The sequence below is a fragment of the Ictalurus furcatus genome, chromosome 23, assembly GCF_023375685.1.
Source record: "Ictalurus furcatus strain D&B chromosome 23, Billie_1.0, whole genome shotgun sequence".
In the NCBI taxonomy this organism is placed as follows: Eukaryota; Metazoa; Chordata; class Actinopteri; order Siluriformes; family Ictaluridae; genus Ictalurus; species Ictalurus furcatus.
In genome coordinates, this window is record NC_071277.1 from 604,930 (window position 1) to 621,500 (window position 16,571).

The 16,571-nt window shown below is 40.2% G+C and overlaps 1 protein-coding gene across 2 annotated transcripts in view; it reads left to right on the forward strand.

The window, feature by feature from the left end:
• Positions 1-16,571, forward strand: part of myripb (myosin VIIA and Rab interacting protein b) — an 83,440-nt gene that overhangs the window by 11,667 nt on the left and 55,202 nt on the right. For both annotated transcript variants that reach the window (XM_053611462.1, XM_053611463.1), the window contains exon 2: positions 8,125-8,305. In XM_053611462.1, coding sequence (XP_053467437.1) covers positions 8,196-8,305 — 110 coding nt within the window. In that variant the 5' untranslated portion in view covers positions 8,125-8,195. The remainder of the gene's footprint in view (positions 1-8,124; positions 8,306-16,571) is intronic.

Below are 16,571 nucleotides of genomic sequence, written 5' to 3' on the forward strand. Positions count from 1 at the left end.
CCCTTTGCTAAGATAACGTCTCTGAGTCTACTCCTATAATGCCTGATGAGGTTGGAGAATACATGGCAAGGGATCTGAGACATACAGAATCTCTCCAGATCCTTCAAATTTCAAGGTCCACACTAGTGGACTCTCCTCTTCAGTTCACCCCACAGGTTTTCTATCGGTTTCAGGTCAGGGGACTGGGATGACCATGGCAGGACCTTGATTTTGTTGTCAGTAAACCATTTGTGTGTTGATTTTGATGTATATTTTGGAAAATTGTCCTCTGGCAAAAAAACAGCCCCAAAACATTAAAGAGCCACCACCATATTTAACCGTGGGCATGAGGTACTTTTCCATATGGCTACCTCTCTGTGTGCTCCAAAACCACCTCTGGTGTTTATTACCAAAAAGCTCTATTTTGGTTTCATCTGACCACAGAACCCGATCCCATTTGAAGTTCCAGTAGTGTCTGACAAACTGAAGACCCTGGACTTTATTTTTGCATGAGAGTAGAGGCTTTTTTCTTGAAACTCTTCCAAATAACTTGCGGTGAAGTAGGTGACTTTGGATTGTAGTTTTGGAGACTTTCTGACCCCAAGACGCAACTAACTTCTGCAATTCTCCAGCTGTGATACTTGGAGATTTTTTGGTTACTCGAACCATCCTCTTCACAGTGAGACAATATAGGTTGATTCATAAATTCCAGGTTGATTCATAACATTTCCAGTTGACTGGAACTTCTTAATTAATGCCCTGATGGTGGAAAAGCATTTTTAATGCTTGTGCTATTTTCTTTTAGACACTTCCCATTTTGTGACGCTCAACAACCTTTTGCCGCACTTCACTGCTAAATTCCTCGGTTTTACCCATTGTTATGAACGACTAAGAGAATTTGGCCTATGCGTTACCTCATATTTATACCCCTGTGAACAGGAAGTCATGGTTGAACAATTTCCTGTTCCTAATCAGCCAGGTGTTTTAAAAAAAATATGATATCACTGGGAGTATACTTCAAATATACGTTTCTCATATGAATTCATAGGGGTGCCAATAATTGTTGCACACCTATATTTAACAGAGATTTTGCTTGATAAGCCTGTGTTGTGTTTGCAATCGTTTGATATTCATGAGAGCAGAGTATTTTTGTGAATTGAGAAATTTGCATTCTGTGTTGGATATGATCTGTTTGTTAAGCTGCACTACAGGACTCCACAGAGCCTGCCCATGAAGGACAGGGCCTGGTGGTGGATTATTTAGGTAACATGACCACAAAGAAATATGAACAGGTTGTCTGCAGCATCCTTAAAGAGGAACTTTATATCTCTGAAATTATATCTACAAATAATAAAAAAGACCTTTATATTGTATTGTTAAAATCAAATTAACATTGTGCTAGATTTCAAGCTACAAATATTAACCTGGTGTCATTTTTTTTTTTTTGTTAATTATTAATAAGGTCCATTATGCAGGCTTGTCTACTTTATATAAGAATCTGCACACCTAAGGAAATGAGTACATCAACGAAAAAGGAAATCTTTTTGAGGGCATTGAGCTGAGTTAGCAGATCAGTTCCAACCTTGATTGTGTGTTTTGATGAGCTCTGAGAAGTCGCACAGCATTCCATTGCAGTAATTCGGAGAAAGTGGGGGTGAACAAAATACACCATATACACCTGGATAGTGAGTGAATGTATAATTAACTTGGAAGGTGTTTTATTACATTTTCAATGCAAAATGTGTTGCAGATTATAAATCATAGACAAATCTGCTTACAGGAATTGATTTAAATTTGAGAGACAGAAGTACAGTGATCGGGAAAGAAAAATAAATGTGGTTGAAATTCACAAGTGGTATGTTGGTGGTATCCATAGTGACCAAAATGTCCTTGCAGGGATAGAAAAATAACTAGCTCAAGAGCTCAGGACAAACAGATTGTGTCTGGACTATCAATATTTTTATTTGCCATTGCCCAACAGACAAGTGACTCATTAGGCCTTGTTTGCTAAATAAAATTTTTCATTTGAAGTGTTTTTGAATGCCACATATGTCACAACTCATTCCTGTATCTCACTGCCTGCTGCACTGCTATTCTTATTAGACACTGGAACTATGACAATGCCAGCATGTATTACCCTATCCTGTCACCCAGCTAACAACTTCCCATTCAAAACGTTATTTCTGAATGTTCTAGGAATGTTCAAATCATCCAGTGTTTTAGACAATGTATTAATATTCTTGCTTGGTTATAAAAATGTTATTCAAAACTTTATTAGAACATTCCATTCCCTCGTTATATAAACGTTCTCTTAATGTTTTTCTAAGGTTATAAAAACATTCTTCAAAACGTTATTACAACATGCCATTCACTTGTTATATAAATGTTTGCTCAATGTTTTTGTATGGTTATGAAAATGTTATGTAAAATGTTATTCTAACATTTAATTTTCACTATATACAAATGTTTTCTCAACATTCTTTCTAGGTTATAGGAACGTTCTTTGCAACCATACAGTGGGGGAAATAAGTAAATCTGGAAATATAAAGAATTCACAACATTAAAGTCCATTAATAAAGTTATGTGTAATAAAGTGGAATGACACAGGAAAAAAGTATTGAACACAAAAAAAAAGAAGTTCTCCCAGGCAAGGTAAGGCAAGAAACCAGCTGAAATCCGCAAATAATTATACCCCCTATCTGTGTAAATTAACATCAGCTGGGTTAGTAAATTGATAGTCTATACAAAAGCTTTTCATTACCAAAGTGTAACACAGGACACAAGAAACATCTCATGATGGGTAAAAGCAAAGAGCTCTCCCAAGATCTTCGGAACCTTATGTTTGCAAAACATATTGATGGGATCGGATACAGACGTATTTCAAAAGTTCTGAATCCTCCAGTAAGCACCATAGGGCAAGTGAAAGCAACATCACTCCATCATCATCCGGACACGCACAGAAGCTCCTCACAAGATTTCTGACCAGTGAGTCAGAAGAATAGTCAGAAGAGTAGCCCAAGAGCCAAGGACCACTCGGAAAGAGCTCCAGAAACACTTGGAGGCAGCAGGTACCATCGTCACAGAGAAAACAATAGGCAGTGTACTCCACTGCTCACGCTCACCCCACAAGACTCCATTACTTTTAGCGTGCATCAATGTTTGACATGATCAGAAAAACTTGGATTTATCATAAAACTAGCCTCAGGTGTTGTCACTGTTTGTAGGACTACCAGACCGATAAAATATTAAACTTTTCTAACTAGGCTCGTTTGGTGTCACTAGCTAAGGGGAGGCCCAATTAAGCTATGGATTTAGCTGCTACAGTGCCTTGCAAAGTACATTATCTTTCCTTATGTTCTGCTCATATCATAGTCACGTAAACTCGAATTCATATAGACATTCACACACTTTATAAAGCATCAGAGGATGTTAGTGTTTCAGTTTCAACCCATTTACTGGTTAAAAAAAAAATCGCCATATATCCATTTTTCCTCACACTGACTGTGTGAGCTAGCGTTTGGCAGAATTGAGAGACTGTCAGCCAATAAGACACGAGTGTTTCCACGTATTTTCCTGTAAACCCTGTCTGATTTGGTCTCACCTCTGTTCACTGAAGATTTCAGGCGGTCTTCTTTTATTGACGGTCAGTTACATAGTGACAAACCGATCCAAGTGGAGAATTATTCAGGGCTAATGAAAAAAATCTTCAAGCAAAATGTTAATGCAAGGAACGTAGTTTTATTGACATCAGTAACTGTAATCAAATTACATAAATTTAAAATGTAATGCATTACATTACTGCGTTATCAGAAAAAGTAATTCGATTACAGTAATGCGTTACAAAGTGTCCAAAGTTACACCCAACTTTTTGAAAACATTGTTTGAAAACACCTGACTCTAATTTCACTTTCAAATGAACTGTTAATTTTGGAGGTTCACATACTTTTGCCACTCACAGATATGTAATATTGGATTATTTTCTTCAATAAATAAATGACCAAGTATAATATTTTTGTCTCATTTGTTTAATTGGGTTATTGTTGTCAACTTTTAGGTAATATATGCAGAAATATACAAAATTTTAATAGTTTCACAAACTTTCAAGCACCACTGGTGGCGCACTTATAAGCACTTAAAAGAATTTATGGGGTGGCTCAGGTGGTAGAGGGGGTTGTCCATTAATCACAGTGTTGGTGGTTCGATTCCTGGCCCACATGTCTCCACATGCTGAAGTGTTCTTGGGCAAGGCACTTAACCCCAAGTTGCTCCGAATACCTTTCATGGTAGCTTTGCTGCCATTGGTGTGTGAATGGGTGAATGAGAAACAGTGTAAAGCGTTTTGTAGAACTGCTAAGCTTAAAAAGTGCTATATAAGTCCAGACCATTCACCACAGTATTTCTGCTTCCATGAAGGAACGGCTTCCCCACAGCTCAGGAGGTTCTACCTGTGGGAGTTAGAGGGGACATAAAAGAAAGTGGGAGTTAGAGAAGCCTCTGCCAGCTGTATGGCTTTGTCAAGGGACACAGGCCAGTGGCACTGTACCTACTTCGCCGTTCCTGTCGGGAGTTGATCGAATGAACTGCTCCAGTACCACCAGCTTGATGATTTGGTCTGCATCCCACTCCTCTGCCATCAACCACAGGAGTCCTTCAGCTGCTGTGCATAGCAAGGGTCTTAACGTTTTCGGCTAGTGGCATCCAAGTCTACATCAAATCCTGGGTCTCGGCACCACTGTAGAACCCTGGGTGGGAGAGTGTACAGGAAGACTTGAGAGACAGATAGACTATTAACTGAGCTCCAGGCTCATGTTTATTCAAACCATGCTTTTCAATGGGTTACAGGAGGGCCTGGAGACACAAAAAGACACACATAAGTAAACTCGGGCTAATCAGACACAGGTGAGAATCAGCCCACGTTACTTGCCGGTTCGTCCTGCCTCCTCTCTCTGTCCACAGCTGATGCTCAACTACACCCCCGCCGTCACAGTTAGCAAACCTACTTCATGACCATTTCACCATTTCCACCAACGACTGTACAGTATATGTGAGTGGACATGGTAGTACAATTATTAACCCCACCTATTCCCATATTACTGAATGGAGACTGAGCAGAACTCTATCATTTTACAGCACCACAAATTTTTAGGAATAGTCCTCTGTCACTTTTACAAGTTCAGTTGACCTTGATATCTCCCCCAATATATATATTTTTTTAGAGATAAATGCATTTTATAGAAGTTATTTGGTATATCGACATAGTTGATGTGGTGATTGAAGGAGCCTCATGAATATGCACGCACATACACATTCTTGACTCTATTGACAGTTCTGTAGCATGCCTTGCTATATCTTGTTCTGCTATAAACAGTTTTAGCAGACCCTCCGTGTGGAGTTCTTTGTAGGTTTTCCAGTCTGATGCTCATTTTGATGTCTAAGCTAGCTTGTTATACTGATATTATAACTAGCAAACCAACATGAGTAACTGAAGTGATGGTACAAACCAAGGCAGCTAACACTAGCTATATTTGATAACAATTTACCATTTACTGTATGACCTTAATGAATGATTGTGCATATTAATTAATAAGGAGGTACTTACAACTTTGAGTTAGACAAAGTGGCATTTATTTATTTTTGATAAATCACCATGGTAACTTGGGGTTCAGTGTCTTGCCCAAGGACACTTCGGCACGTGGATGCATGTGGGCCAGGGATTGAACTGCCAACCCTGTGATTAGTGGTCAACCCACTTTACCACTTGAGTCACTGCCGCACCTGAACACATGTAAGGCTGTGTTGTAACTTTTTTTCTTGCAATTTAGACATCCACTTAACATTTAGTGCATTACAAAGAATGTACCAACAAAGCATCAATCATTCTCCATAAATTGGCTATATATGAACAATACTCATCAGCTAGTCAAGACAAGGAAAAGCAGACGCTAGCGCGCATGCTCATTACCTGAAGTTAGTCACATTTCAGATACTGCGCCAAATGGATTTCTAAATTTTGAGAAAAAAAGTCACAATTGTGAGATATAATCTCACAATTGCAAGAAATAAAGTTAGAATTGTGAATTTTAAACTTGCACTTCTGAGAAAAAAGTCAAAATTGTGAGATATTAGCTCAAAATTGCAAGAAAAAAAGTCAGAATTGCTAGATATAATGTTTTAATTTTTTTCTCCAAAGTGGAAATGGGCTTCCATAAAAAATAGAAACATTTTTATTAAACACAACTAATATATGAGTGTGACTGTCACGATTTCCCCTCACACAAAGTGCTGGAGCTCACAGTGTGCTCTGAAACCCGAAGCGTGAGCTTGAAGTGCGAGCGTCTGTCACGAGTTCCCCTTGTGAGCGCAAGTGCGTGCTTCCAGGTTTCAGTGACACTGACTTTGTTTACTTTTGACACGTGCATTTGTTATGATTTCTGTCTTGTCTCCGCCCCTGTATTGTCATTAGTTGTTTCCCTTATGTGTCATCATTTAACTCAGCTGTTTTGTGTTTCACCCTTGATTTCGTTTAGTATTTAAACCCCTCGTGTCTCTTTATTCATTGCAAAGTGATGCGTGTTGCGTGTTATCACCATGCCAAACTTTTGTTCCTCATGTTCTGTGTCATTTTTTTAAATCATGGTTTGTTTATAGCCTAGCTTTCTTTGATTCTAGTTTAGCCTCGTTTGTGTCTGTTTGCTGATCGCCTGTTTTTGACCACCCCAGGCCTACTCACCCGTCATGAATGCCTGACCCCAGCAGTGATCTTGTGGCTGAATGGGCACAGCCATGCTCCAAAATCTAGTGGAACACCTTTCCAGAAGAGTGGAGGCTATTATACAGTTTTGCTCAAAAATTTACACATCCCTTGAAGAATCTGTTCAACCCTTGAAGTTAATAATTAAAAAAAAGAGGGATCATAAAAATGGCATTTTACTTTTTATTTAGTACTGCTCTGAAGAAGCTATTTCACATAAGACACAATAAATGAATTTACACAAATGAACCCATTTAAAAGTTTACATACCCTTAATTCTTTATACTGCATGTTGTTACCTGGATGATCAATGACTGTATTTATGTTTTGTGATAGCAGAGAGTGTTGAGCTCATGAGTCGCTTGTTTGTAGTGACCAGTTAAACTGCCCACTGTTCTTCAGAAAAATCCTCCAGGTCCTGCACATTCTTTGGTTTTCCAGCATCTTCTGCATATTTGACCCCTTTCCAACAGTGGCTATATGATATTGCGATCCATCTGTTCACTTTTAAACAGGATGATCTTTGTAAGTTGTTATTATTTTGTCTTCTGGGAAAAATATAAATATCTTTTGTAGATTCTGAAGGCCAGTACTAAATGAAAAAACCTTTAAAAGCTTTAAATAAAATAATAATGATTTTCAAAGATCATCCTGTTCATAAGTTTACATCCCCCTGGCTCTTAATGTATTGTGTTGCCTTCTTGAGAATCAGTGAATGTTTGCACTTTTTGTATTACAGAAGTTGTATATGAGTCCCTCAACTGTACTAAGTGTAAAAAGACAGATCTCAACAGCATCTTGTGTGAAAAGACGGATCTCAAAATACTGGAAAACCAAAGAATGTGCAGGACCTGGAGGATTTTTCTGAAGAACAGTGGGCAGTTTAACTGCTCGGGACAAACAAGGGACTCATGAACAACTTTCACAACACATAAAAACGTTGATCAGCCAGCCACACAGTATTAAAAATCAAGGGTATGTAAATTTTTGAACTGGTTCATTAGTGTAAATTCAGTTATTATTGTGAACATCTGTTATGCGAAATAGAATATTCAGGGCAGTACTAAATAAACAAAATGCAATTTTTTTGGTCCCTCCTAACTTTAACATTTTGCAGATTCTGCAAGGGGTATATACATTTATGAGCACAACTGTAAAATCAAAGGGAGACTAAATCTGGAATGGGATGTTCAACAAGCAAATATGAGTGTGATTGTTAAGTGTCCACACACTACTGGAAGTATAGTGTGTGAGATCTACATTGTAATGTTGGAATATTACCTTCAATATTTCTATGAACTAAAAATTTTAAAATCCCAACAAATGTAAGAAATGTTAAACTTGCATTTGGAAATATCAAGTAAATACAAAATGTTTGCTGCTGTTTTTTTTAGGAAGGCTTCTCTCCATCATCTGTCCACTGATATCTTGGTAACACTGCTTGACCACTGACCTGGCTGCAGTGATGGGACGGAAACTGGACCTTTCAGGACTAACTGATGATGAGGCAGAACATGTGCTCAAGGTTGTACGGCGAGATATGAAACTGCGCAAGAAAGAGGAGGATCGCCTCAGGTAAGTGTGTGTGTGTGTTTCAGTGCTTCTGTGCATTCCATGTATTCTGTGTATTGTGTATTTTGGTGGAAAAAAGCAATTAGCCAAATTGTCCACTTTTCCAATGGTGATGATTTTACTTTCCTCTAATGTTGAGATAGAGATGAAGTCACAAAAAATCCCCACAATTTATGGCCATTTTTAGCTCTGTCCTTTGACATATAGTCATTATTATCAACAACATACCCCCCCCTTTGGCAACTTTCACAACTTTGTGTTTTTTCCTGAGTGAAAGTAATCACCAAGTTGCATTCTGCTTTATAACTGTGTATGGAAAATTAACTGTTTTACACGGAGCTGTTTGCATTCTCCACCATTATATGTATGGAAAATTAGCTGTTTTACATTGAGCTGTTTGTGTTCTCCACCATTAGGCCTATATGTAAGGGAAGTTTAGCTATTTAGATTAAGTTACCTCTATTCTCCACCAAATTATGTAGGGAAGACTAGCAGATCAGCTCGGAGGGGGACATTTTGCTATTTGCTAATATTTCTGATCAACTATTCTTCCAGCGACAAGTTGAAATATTTACTTATTATGCATTAGATTTTTACCTCCGTGGCCACCGTAAATAATATCCTAAATATAGTGAAACACTATATTAAGAGCAAAATAACAAGGCAGCTCAAGACAGTAGACTATAAATACAGGCAAGACACGTATCCTTAAAGCAGATGTGACTTTATTAAACTATTCTACTACATACACACACACGCACATACATAAACAAGGGTGAAATGGCTTGGAACAGAGACCTGAACGAACCATCAGCTTATTAATTTACCTTTGCTTAGTTTAGAAGGGCTTTACACTTAAGATTATATGCACCAGTTCAGCAAGAATCTGGAGGTACAGTACTTGCATTTGAATTGTCATTCCAACTGGGGATTCCCTCATTATGTCATTGTTCAGAAAGGATTCCAGTGATGTGTATTTGTCAGTGGTCTGGTCGGCTTTTGAGTGGCATCATGAATCACCAATCAGAATGATGAATGGAATGGGGTCTCATAGGTGGGATGCTTGATGAGCTTGGTGGTGGTTCTAGGCTGAGGCTCCAAGCAGATGTGATTTCCCCGAAGATGTTGATTATGGAGAACTCTCTGAAAGTGTTTGTTGAAGGGAACTCATTGTTTCCATGGTATTCAAATGGTTTTACTCCAATCAGCATGAAGTTAGGGTGGGGTGTAGCTACGTTCTCCGCCCATGACTTTACTCAGTCCATGGGTTTTGTGGACACATAGTTTCATGCCTTCTCTTTTCTTCCTTTATAGAGTGTGGATCAAACTTTTAGTCCCAACTGTTAGTACCTATACATAACATTCTAATCGATTTTCCTTACTCTTATCTTTCAGGAAGTCACTCAAAAAACATACACATACCAAACAAGACATATGTTGGGCACTGTTAATACACTCTGTAGGCTATATGGAGTGCTCTGATTGTGGAATGTGTGAACAGGGGTGCTTTGTGTTCCTGGGCGAGAGAGCAAAATGTCTCATTTTGGGCGGGGGGCAAAGGGCTTCCTTCCTGAAGTTATCAACTTTACTGGTGAGGGTCCTTGGGTTTTATCTGCTGGGTGAGTCTTGGCCAAAGGCCTAAATCAATGGGTTTGACAGATGTTTCTGTGGCAAACTACGTGAAGTTCTTTGTTTCCAGGATAGCTGAGATTAGGTAGACAATGATTAACTCGACTCCGCAGAGTCTATGAGTGAAGATTTATTGCTTTATTATTCCCATGGCTAACTGAGTGAAGTTAGTTTGTAACGTTTGGTTCAGAGCTTGCTCTTGGGTTATCTGTCTGAGAGGGTCCATTATTTTATGGTTCATATGGTTTTGTGGGTCATATATTCTGTTTGTGCACTGAGGTCCTACAACTGACTGACTGTATTATAACTGATCAAGAACCATGGAGCAGTTCCCAATTTGAGAGGTAACAATAAATCAAATATTTTGTATACTTTCGTTTGGTGCACTGATGTTGGTATTTGAAAGTGTCTGTAAAAATGGTACTTGTCACTGATCTATGCAGTTTCCAGGTTAGATGGATTCCCTCAGTTCCAGCTCCAGCTCAAACTTAAGTTGTGAACCAAACAGAAGGCAGGTGCCTTACTTCTTTGCTGTCAAATAAATCAGTTCTATTACAAGGCATATCTAGACAGTGTCTACAAAGGAACCTGTAAGAAAATGATTCACCGTATTGCCTGGTTACCGACATACACTAACAAGAAAAAACTTAAATAATAAATAATTACAAATAACATATGTTTACACATTGCTCCTTCTCTCCTTGGTGTTTTCTGCCACTGGATTATGTGATACAGTATGTAGGATATCAAAAGGTGCAGATGACAGCACCTCAGAAAGCATTATGCTATACAGACATTTCATAGACATGACTTAATAATTCATGGCTAAGAATACTGCCTTAGAAGACATATCTGTTCAGTTATATATGGTTAAGTGGAAAAATTTGCAATCCTCCACCCACCAAGCACCAGACATCCATGGACATTGTTTTTTTGGGCTAACTCTCGTTGGCCTATCATGGCCTTTATCTAGCACAAAAATAGTCATTAAAAATTGGACTTTGTTTAGTCTGTCTGATTTGGTCCAAATTGATCCCAAGATGGATGTCTGTTTCGGACCACATATAGCCCTAATACAGCCATGAAAATAAGATCACATTGCAGCAAGTGGGGAATTATATCTCAAAGGAAACGTGTTGTGTTATGTACACTACATCCAAATGAGTCTTTCTGAACATTTTTTTTAACATAATCACTGCTGCTCACAAATTTAAATATATTTACACAAATATAAATATGTTTAAAATATGTCATACAAGTAGCTTGACATTAGAGCTCTTTAATATAAAATGTATCTATAAGAATGTATTTTCCTACTGCTTCATGACACACGCACACACACAACCTCAGGATACAAATTTTCCATATTCTCCAAATTCACCCCAAATAGTCTCATTTGTTTGTACTTCGTTTGTGCTGGTTTGTGCCACTAAAAGCTTTGTTTGTGCTGCTTCGGTTTTTAAAATATTAGATATTAAGTTATAGGCGATGACGTCACCAGTCCCCCCACATACTCCAAATTCACTCCAAATAGGCTCAATCGTTTGTGCTTCGTTTGTACTGGTTTCTGCCGATAAAAGCTTCGTTTTTGCCACTGTCTTTTTTTTTTTTTTAAACAATACAGTTGAAGTAACAAGGTAAAATCCAAACAGCAAAACAAATCACATTAAATAGTCGCATTTACTTAAATGTTATTTATCCACTGTGCGTTTTCAACTGTTAACGGGCACAGCGGATCACAGGATGTGTGAAATGTAACACGAACTCCAAGGTAAGTGTGTTTACTTGTTACTGTATATGTTGTTATGTGAATTACAGTAGTAATATTAACATTGTCATAAATAAATACATGCACCATAATCTGTTTGCTATAGCTCTGTGTTTATACATGTGGGAACTTGTGACTCAATGAATTAAGAATTAAGTCAAAATGATTTTACTTGTGAAATTGAATTACTGTGTACTATCAAACATCCATTAACACAAATAATGGACCTTTAAAAACTTACACTTAAAAACACTTAATATTGACAAGCCACTATCTGTCTTCAAACCAAGACTTGAGTGCAAAGACCATCAAGCCCGACTTCCTGAAAAGCAGAGACGACTTATCCAAGCAGGAGTAGGAAAACGAGGGTGTGTGACCTACAACAAAAATACTTGAGCTTTTGAAATTAAATTTAAACAATGCAATCACGCTTCTGTGTATAACACAGCATGTGGGAATGTTTAGTTTTTTTCTGACACTCCTGTTACTCCACTTCTCAGGGCATCATACATCTCCAAGACACATTGAGACCCCCTGAAAGATGCTCTGATTATGAGTAGCTATGTTACCATTTTGGACAATTGCCTCTTTTGATGGACAGAGGACTGTGAAAATGGAATCCCTGTCGACTGCTGGTTTCTTGGGCATCTGGCAAACACAAAACAATTACCCACTGAAATAATCCTGACTCCAAAAATGTCACGTACAGTATAAACTTGTTTTCATGTATTACTGTATTTGCCTGAATACAAGGAAAATATAATATAATAATAATATATAAGGAAATTATATCTTATATTAGGTCCAATATGGTAATGTGGACCCCTAGATGCACAACGTATTCAAAAAACTAACATGGGTACCATGTGCAGCTGTAATTAGCATTTCATAGCTACCTTAGACACTTCACACAAAGTGTGCAGTATTCCCCGTGATAAAACGGGAGCAAGCTGTAACAGACTTCTTGAATTCTGTTACGCATATTTTTCTCTCTCGCTCATTCCTTTGTTTTCTTCTCTTAATTTAAAGGGATAGAAATGTCCAGAGATTTTGATAAAAGAGAGAGGAAATGAAGCGTCTTTTTATTATTATTTCAATAACTTTAAGTAAAGGTTTTCTCTCTGAATTTATCATCTCTCAAATTTTGGCCAACTCTTCTTCACAACATTGCTTTAGTTCATTGATGTATGAGAGCATTTGTTTATGCACAGCTATCTTAAGATCCCACCACAGTATCTCAATGGGCCTGAGGTGTGAACTTTGACTTGGCCAACACCATCATTTTTGTCTTCTTCAGCCATTCAATGTGTATTTGCTGGTGTGCTTGGGATCACTGTCCTGTTGCATGAACCAAGTTCAGCCCAGTTTAAGCTGCTGGACAGATAGTCTCACATTTGTCTCAAATTTGTATAAAGTGAAGTTCATCTTAGTCTCTGTGACTGCAAGTTTCAGTGTCCTATGGCTGCAAACCAAGCCCAAATCATTCCCCCTCCTTAAGAGCTGGCATGAGGTGTTTGTAGTGATATGCTGAATTTGGCTTTCAGCAAACATTTCACTGTGTATGATGACTAGACATATACATCTTGGTCTCATCAGTCCAAAGAATATTTTTCCAGAAATTTTGTGTTTTGTTCAGATACAATTTTGCAAACCTAAGTAATGCTCCATATTCATTTCGGAGAGAAGGACATTTTCCTGTCCACCCTTCCCTGAAAGCCATACTCTTTCAGACTGTTTCTGATTGTGCTGTCATGAACATAAACATTTAATGTGCTTACCGGGGCTTGTAGGTCACATGATGTAGCTCTTGGGGATTTCTTTATATCTCTGAGCATTAAACGGTCTGTCTTTAGACTGAATTTTCTAGGACCCCCGCTTCTGGGAAGATTGCCAAATGTTTTGATGGCTCGTCATTTGTAAATAAGCTGTCATGTCAGTTAAGAGCTTTTATTAAAGTTACAGGCAGACAAATCCACATAGCCCCCCAGGTCCCGAGGCAGGCGTTGTCCATGGAATAGCTGGTTCCTCGAGGAGCAGACTTGAGGCTGGGGCAGGCTCACTGGGGTTGTGAGGGGGAACAAGGCTTGGGAGGTTGCACTCTTAGCCTCTGGAATGCACAGAGTTTGGTAGTTCATTTCATCGACCTCTGGCTTGAACATGTTGTGATAAGCCATGGCATTAGTCTCTGGCATGAGCATGGCTTGGGAGGTTGCATCATCTGCCTCAGGCTTGTGCAGAACTTGGTAGGCCATCTCATCTGCCTCAGGCGTTAACACAGTTTGGTTGACCGTGTTGCCGACTATAGGCATGAGAAGAGCTTGGTTGGCCGTGTCATCGGCCTCAGGTGTGAGCAGAGCTTGGTTGGTGGTGTCGTTGGCCTCTGACTGGAACATGGCTAGGTGGGTTGTCTCGTCGGCCTCAGGCAGGCACCAGGCTTGGTGGGCTGTCTCATCAGCTTTGTGGATGTGAATAGGACTTGGTAGGTCTCGTTGGCCTCGGTCAGGAACATGGCATGGGATGCCGTGCCGTCAGCCTCTGGCCAGAACATGGCTTGGGAGGCTGCCTGATTGGCCTGTGGCAGAAACATGGCTTGGAAGGTTGCCTCGTCAGCTCAATTGCGAGCGTCAGCCTCTGGCACGAACAGGACGTGGTAGGCTGTGCTGTCAACCTCCAACTCAAGTTCAAGTTTAGTTCAAGTTCAAGTGGTTTTATTGTCATTTCAAACATATATAGTTGGTATAGTACACAGTGAAACGAATCAACATTCCTCTAGGACCACAGTGCTACTTAAAACAACACACTAACCACATGAGACAACACAGAACCAAATAAGATCTACAAACATTCTACATAAAGTGCACGTGCAGACATGTGCTAAAAACACAGGACACTACAGTAACTACTCAAACAGGACAATGGGCACAGTAAGTGACAGTGTAGCACCGAACAGTACACAGTTTTAGTGTGGAAGTGTCTGATAACAGGTAGTGCAAAAGAAAGATGCCAAGGAGTAACAATATAATTTAAAAATGGTATCAATGTAAACATAATATGCTATGATTGAGTATTCCGCAAATTAGCTTATACCAAATATGAACATAGCAGTTATTGTGGTAGCAGCTAGGTAAAGTGTATATAGTGATAATAAATTAGATACTATATTTTATAATACAGTAGCAGCAAAAAATGCAACAGTATCAATGCAGGTATGTGCAAATATTTCAACGGGAGTGGGATGGTGTTCAGTTCAGAGTGTGTGTGTGTGTGTGTGTGTGTGTGTGTGTGTGTGTGTGTGTGTGTGTGTGCGCGCGCGCGTGTGTGTGTATCAGTCCAGTCTCTGAGTATTGAGGAGTCTGATGGCTTGGGGGAAGAAGCTGTTACACAGTCCGGTTGTGAGGGCCTGAATGCTTTGGTACCTTTTTCCAGACGGCAGGACGCTGATGAGTGTGTGTGAGGGGTGTGTGGGGTCCTCCACAATGCTGGTGGCTTTGCAGATGCACCGTGTGGTGTAAATGTCTGTGATGGGGGGAGAGAGACCCCGATGATCTTCTCAGCTGTCTTCATTATCCGCTGCAGGGTCTTGCGATCCAATGAGGTGCAATTTCCTAACCATACAGTGATGCACCTGCTCAGGATGCTCTCAATAGTTCCTCTGTAGAACATGGTGAGGATGGGAGGCGGGAGATGGGATTTTTTAAGACTTCGCAGAAAGTAGAGAAGCTGCTGGGCTTTCTTGGCTATGGAGCTGGTGTTAAGGGACAAGGTGAGGTACTCCGTCAGGTGAACACCAAGGAATTTGATGCTCTTGACGATCTCCACAGAGGAGCCATCGATGTTCAGCGTTGAGTGGTCGCTCCATGCTCTCCTGCAGTCAACAACCATCTCTTTTGTTTTGTCCACATTCAGAGACAAGTTCTTGGCTCTGCACCAGTCTGCTAGCTGTTGCACCTCCTCTCTGTATGCTGGCTCATCGTTCTTGCTGTTGAGACCCTCCACCTTCGTGTCATCGGTGAACTTGATGAACTTGGCATCATCTGCTGAGCGGTTGGTGCAATACGTGAACTTCAGCTGGTCCAGTGAGCCTCTCAAAGCACTTCATGATGATGGATGTGAGTGCAACAGGGCGATAGTCATTGAGGCAGGACACTGGAGACTTCTTCAGCACGGGGACGATGGTGGTAGCCTTGAAGCACGTTGGAATGTTGGCGTTGCTCAGGGAGATGTTGAAGATGTCAGTGAAAACATCTGCTAGCTGATCTGCACATCCGATGAGCTCTCTGCCAGGAATGTTGTCTGGTCCAGCAGTCTTCCATGGGTTGACTCTGCGTAGGGTTTTCCTCACATCAGCCATGGTTAGACACAGCACCTGGTTATTGGGAGGAGGGGTCGTCCCTTGCTGCCACATCATCCTGTGCCTCAAACCGAGCGTAGAAGTTGTTCAGCACATCTGGAAGGGAGGCATCACTGTCACAGGCGGGTGATGTTGTCCTGTAGTTGCTGATGGCCTGAATGCCCTGCCACATGTGCCGTGTGTCACCGCTATCCGTGAAGTGACTGTATTTTCTGGGCGTGTGCGTACACTGCCTCTCTGATGGCCCGGGACAGTTTGGCCCTCGCTGTTCTTAGGGCCGCCTTATAACTTACCCTGAAGGCGGAGTCTCGGGTCCTCAGTAGTGCTTGCACCGCCGCAGTCATCCACAGCTCCTGGTTGGAGCGTGTGGTGATGGTCTTGGAGAGGGTGACCTCATCAATGCACTTGCTGATGTAACTGGTCACTGCATGTATTCCTCCAAGTTGGTGGAGTTGCTGTCAGTTGCAGCCTCCCTGAACATGTCCCAGTTAGTGTGCTCAAAACAGTCCTGAAGAGCAGAG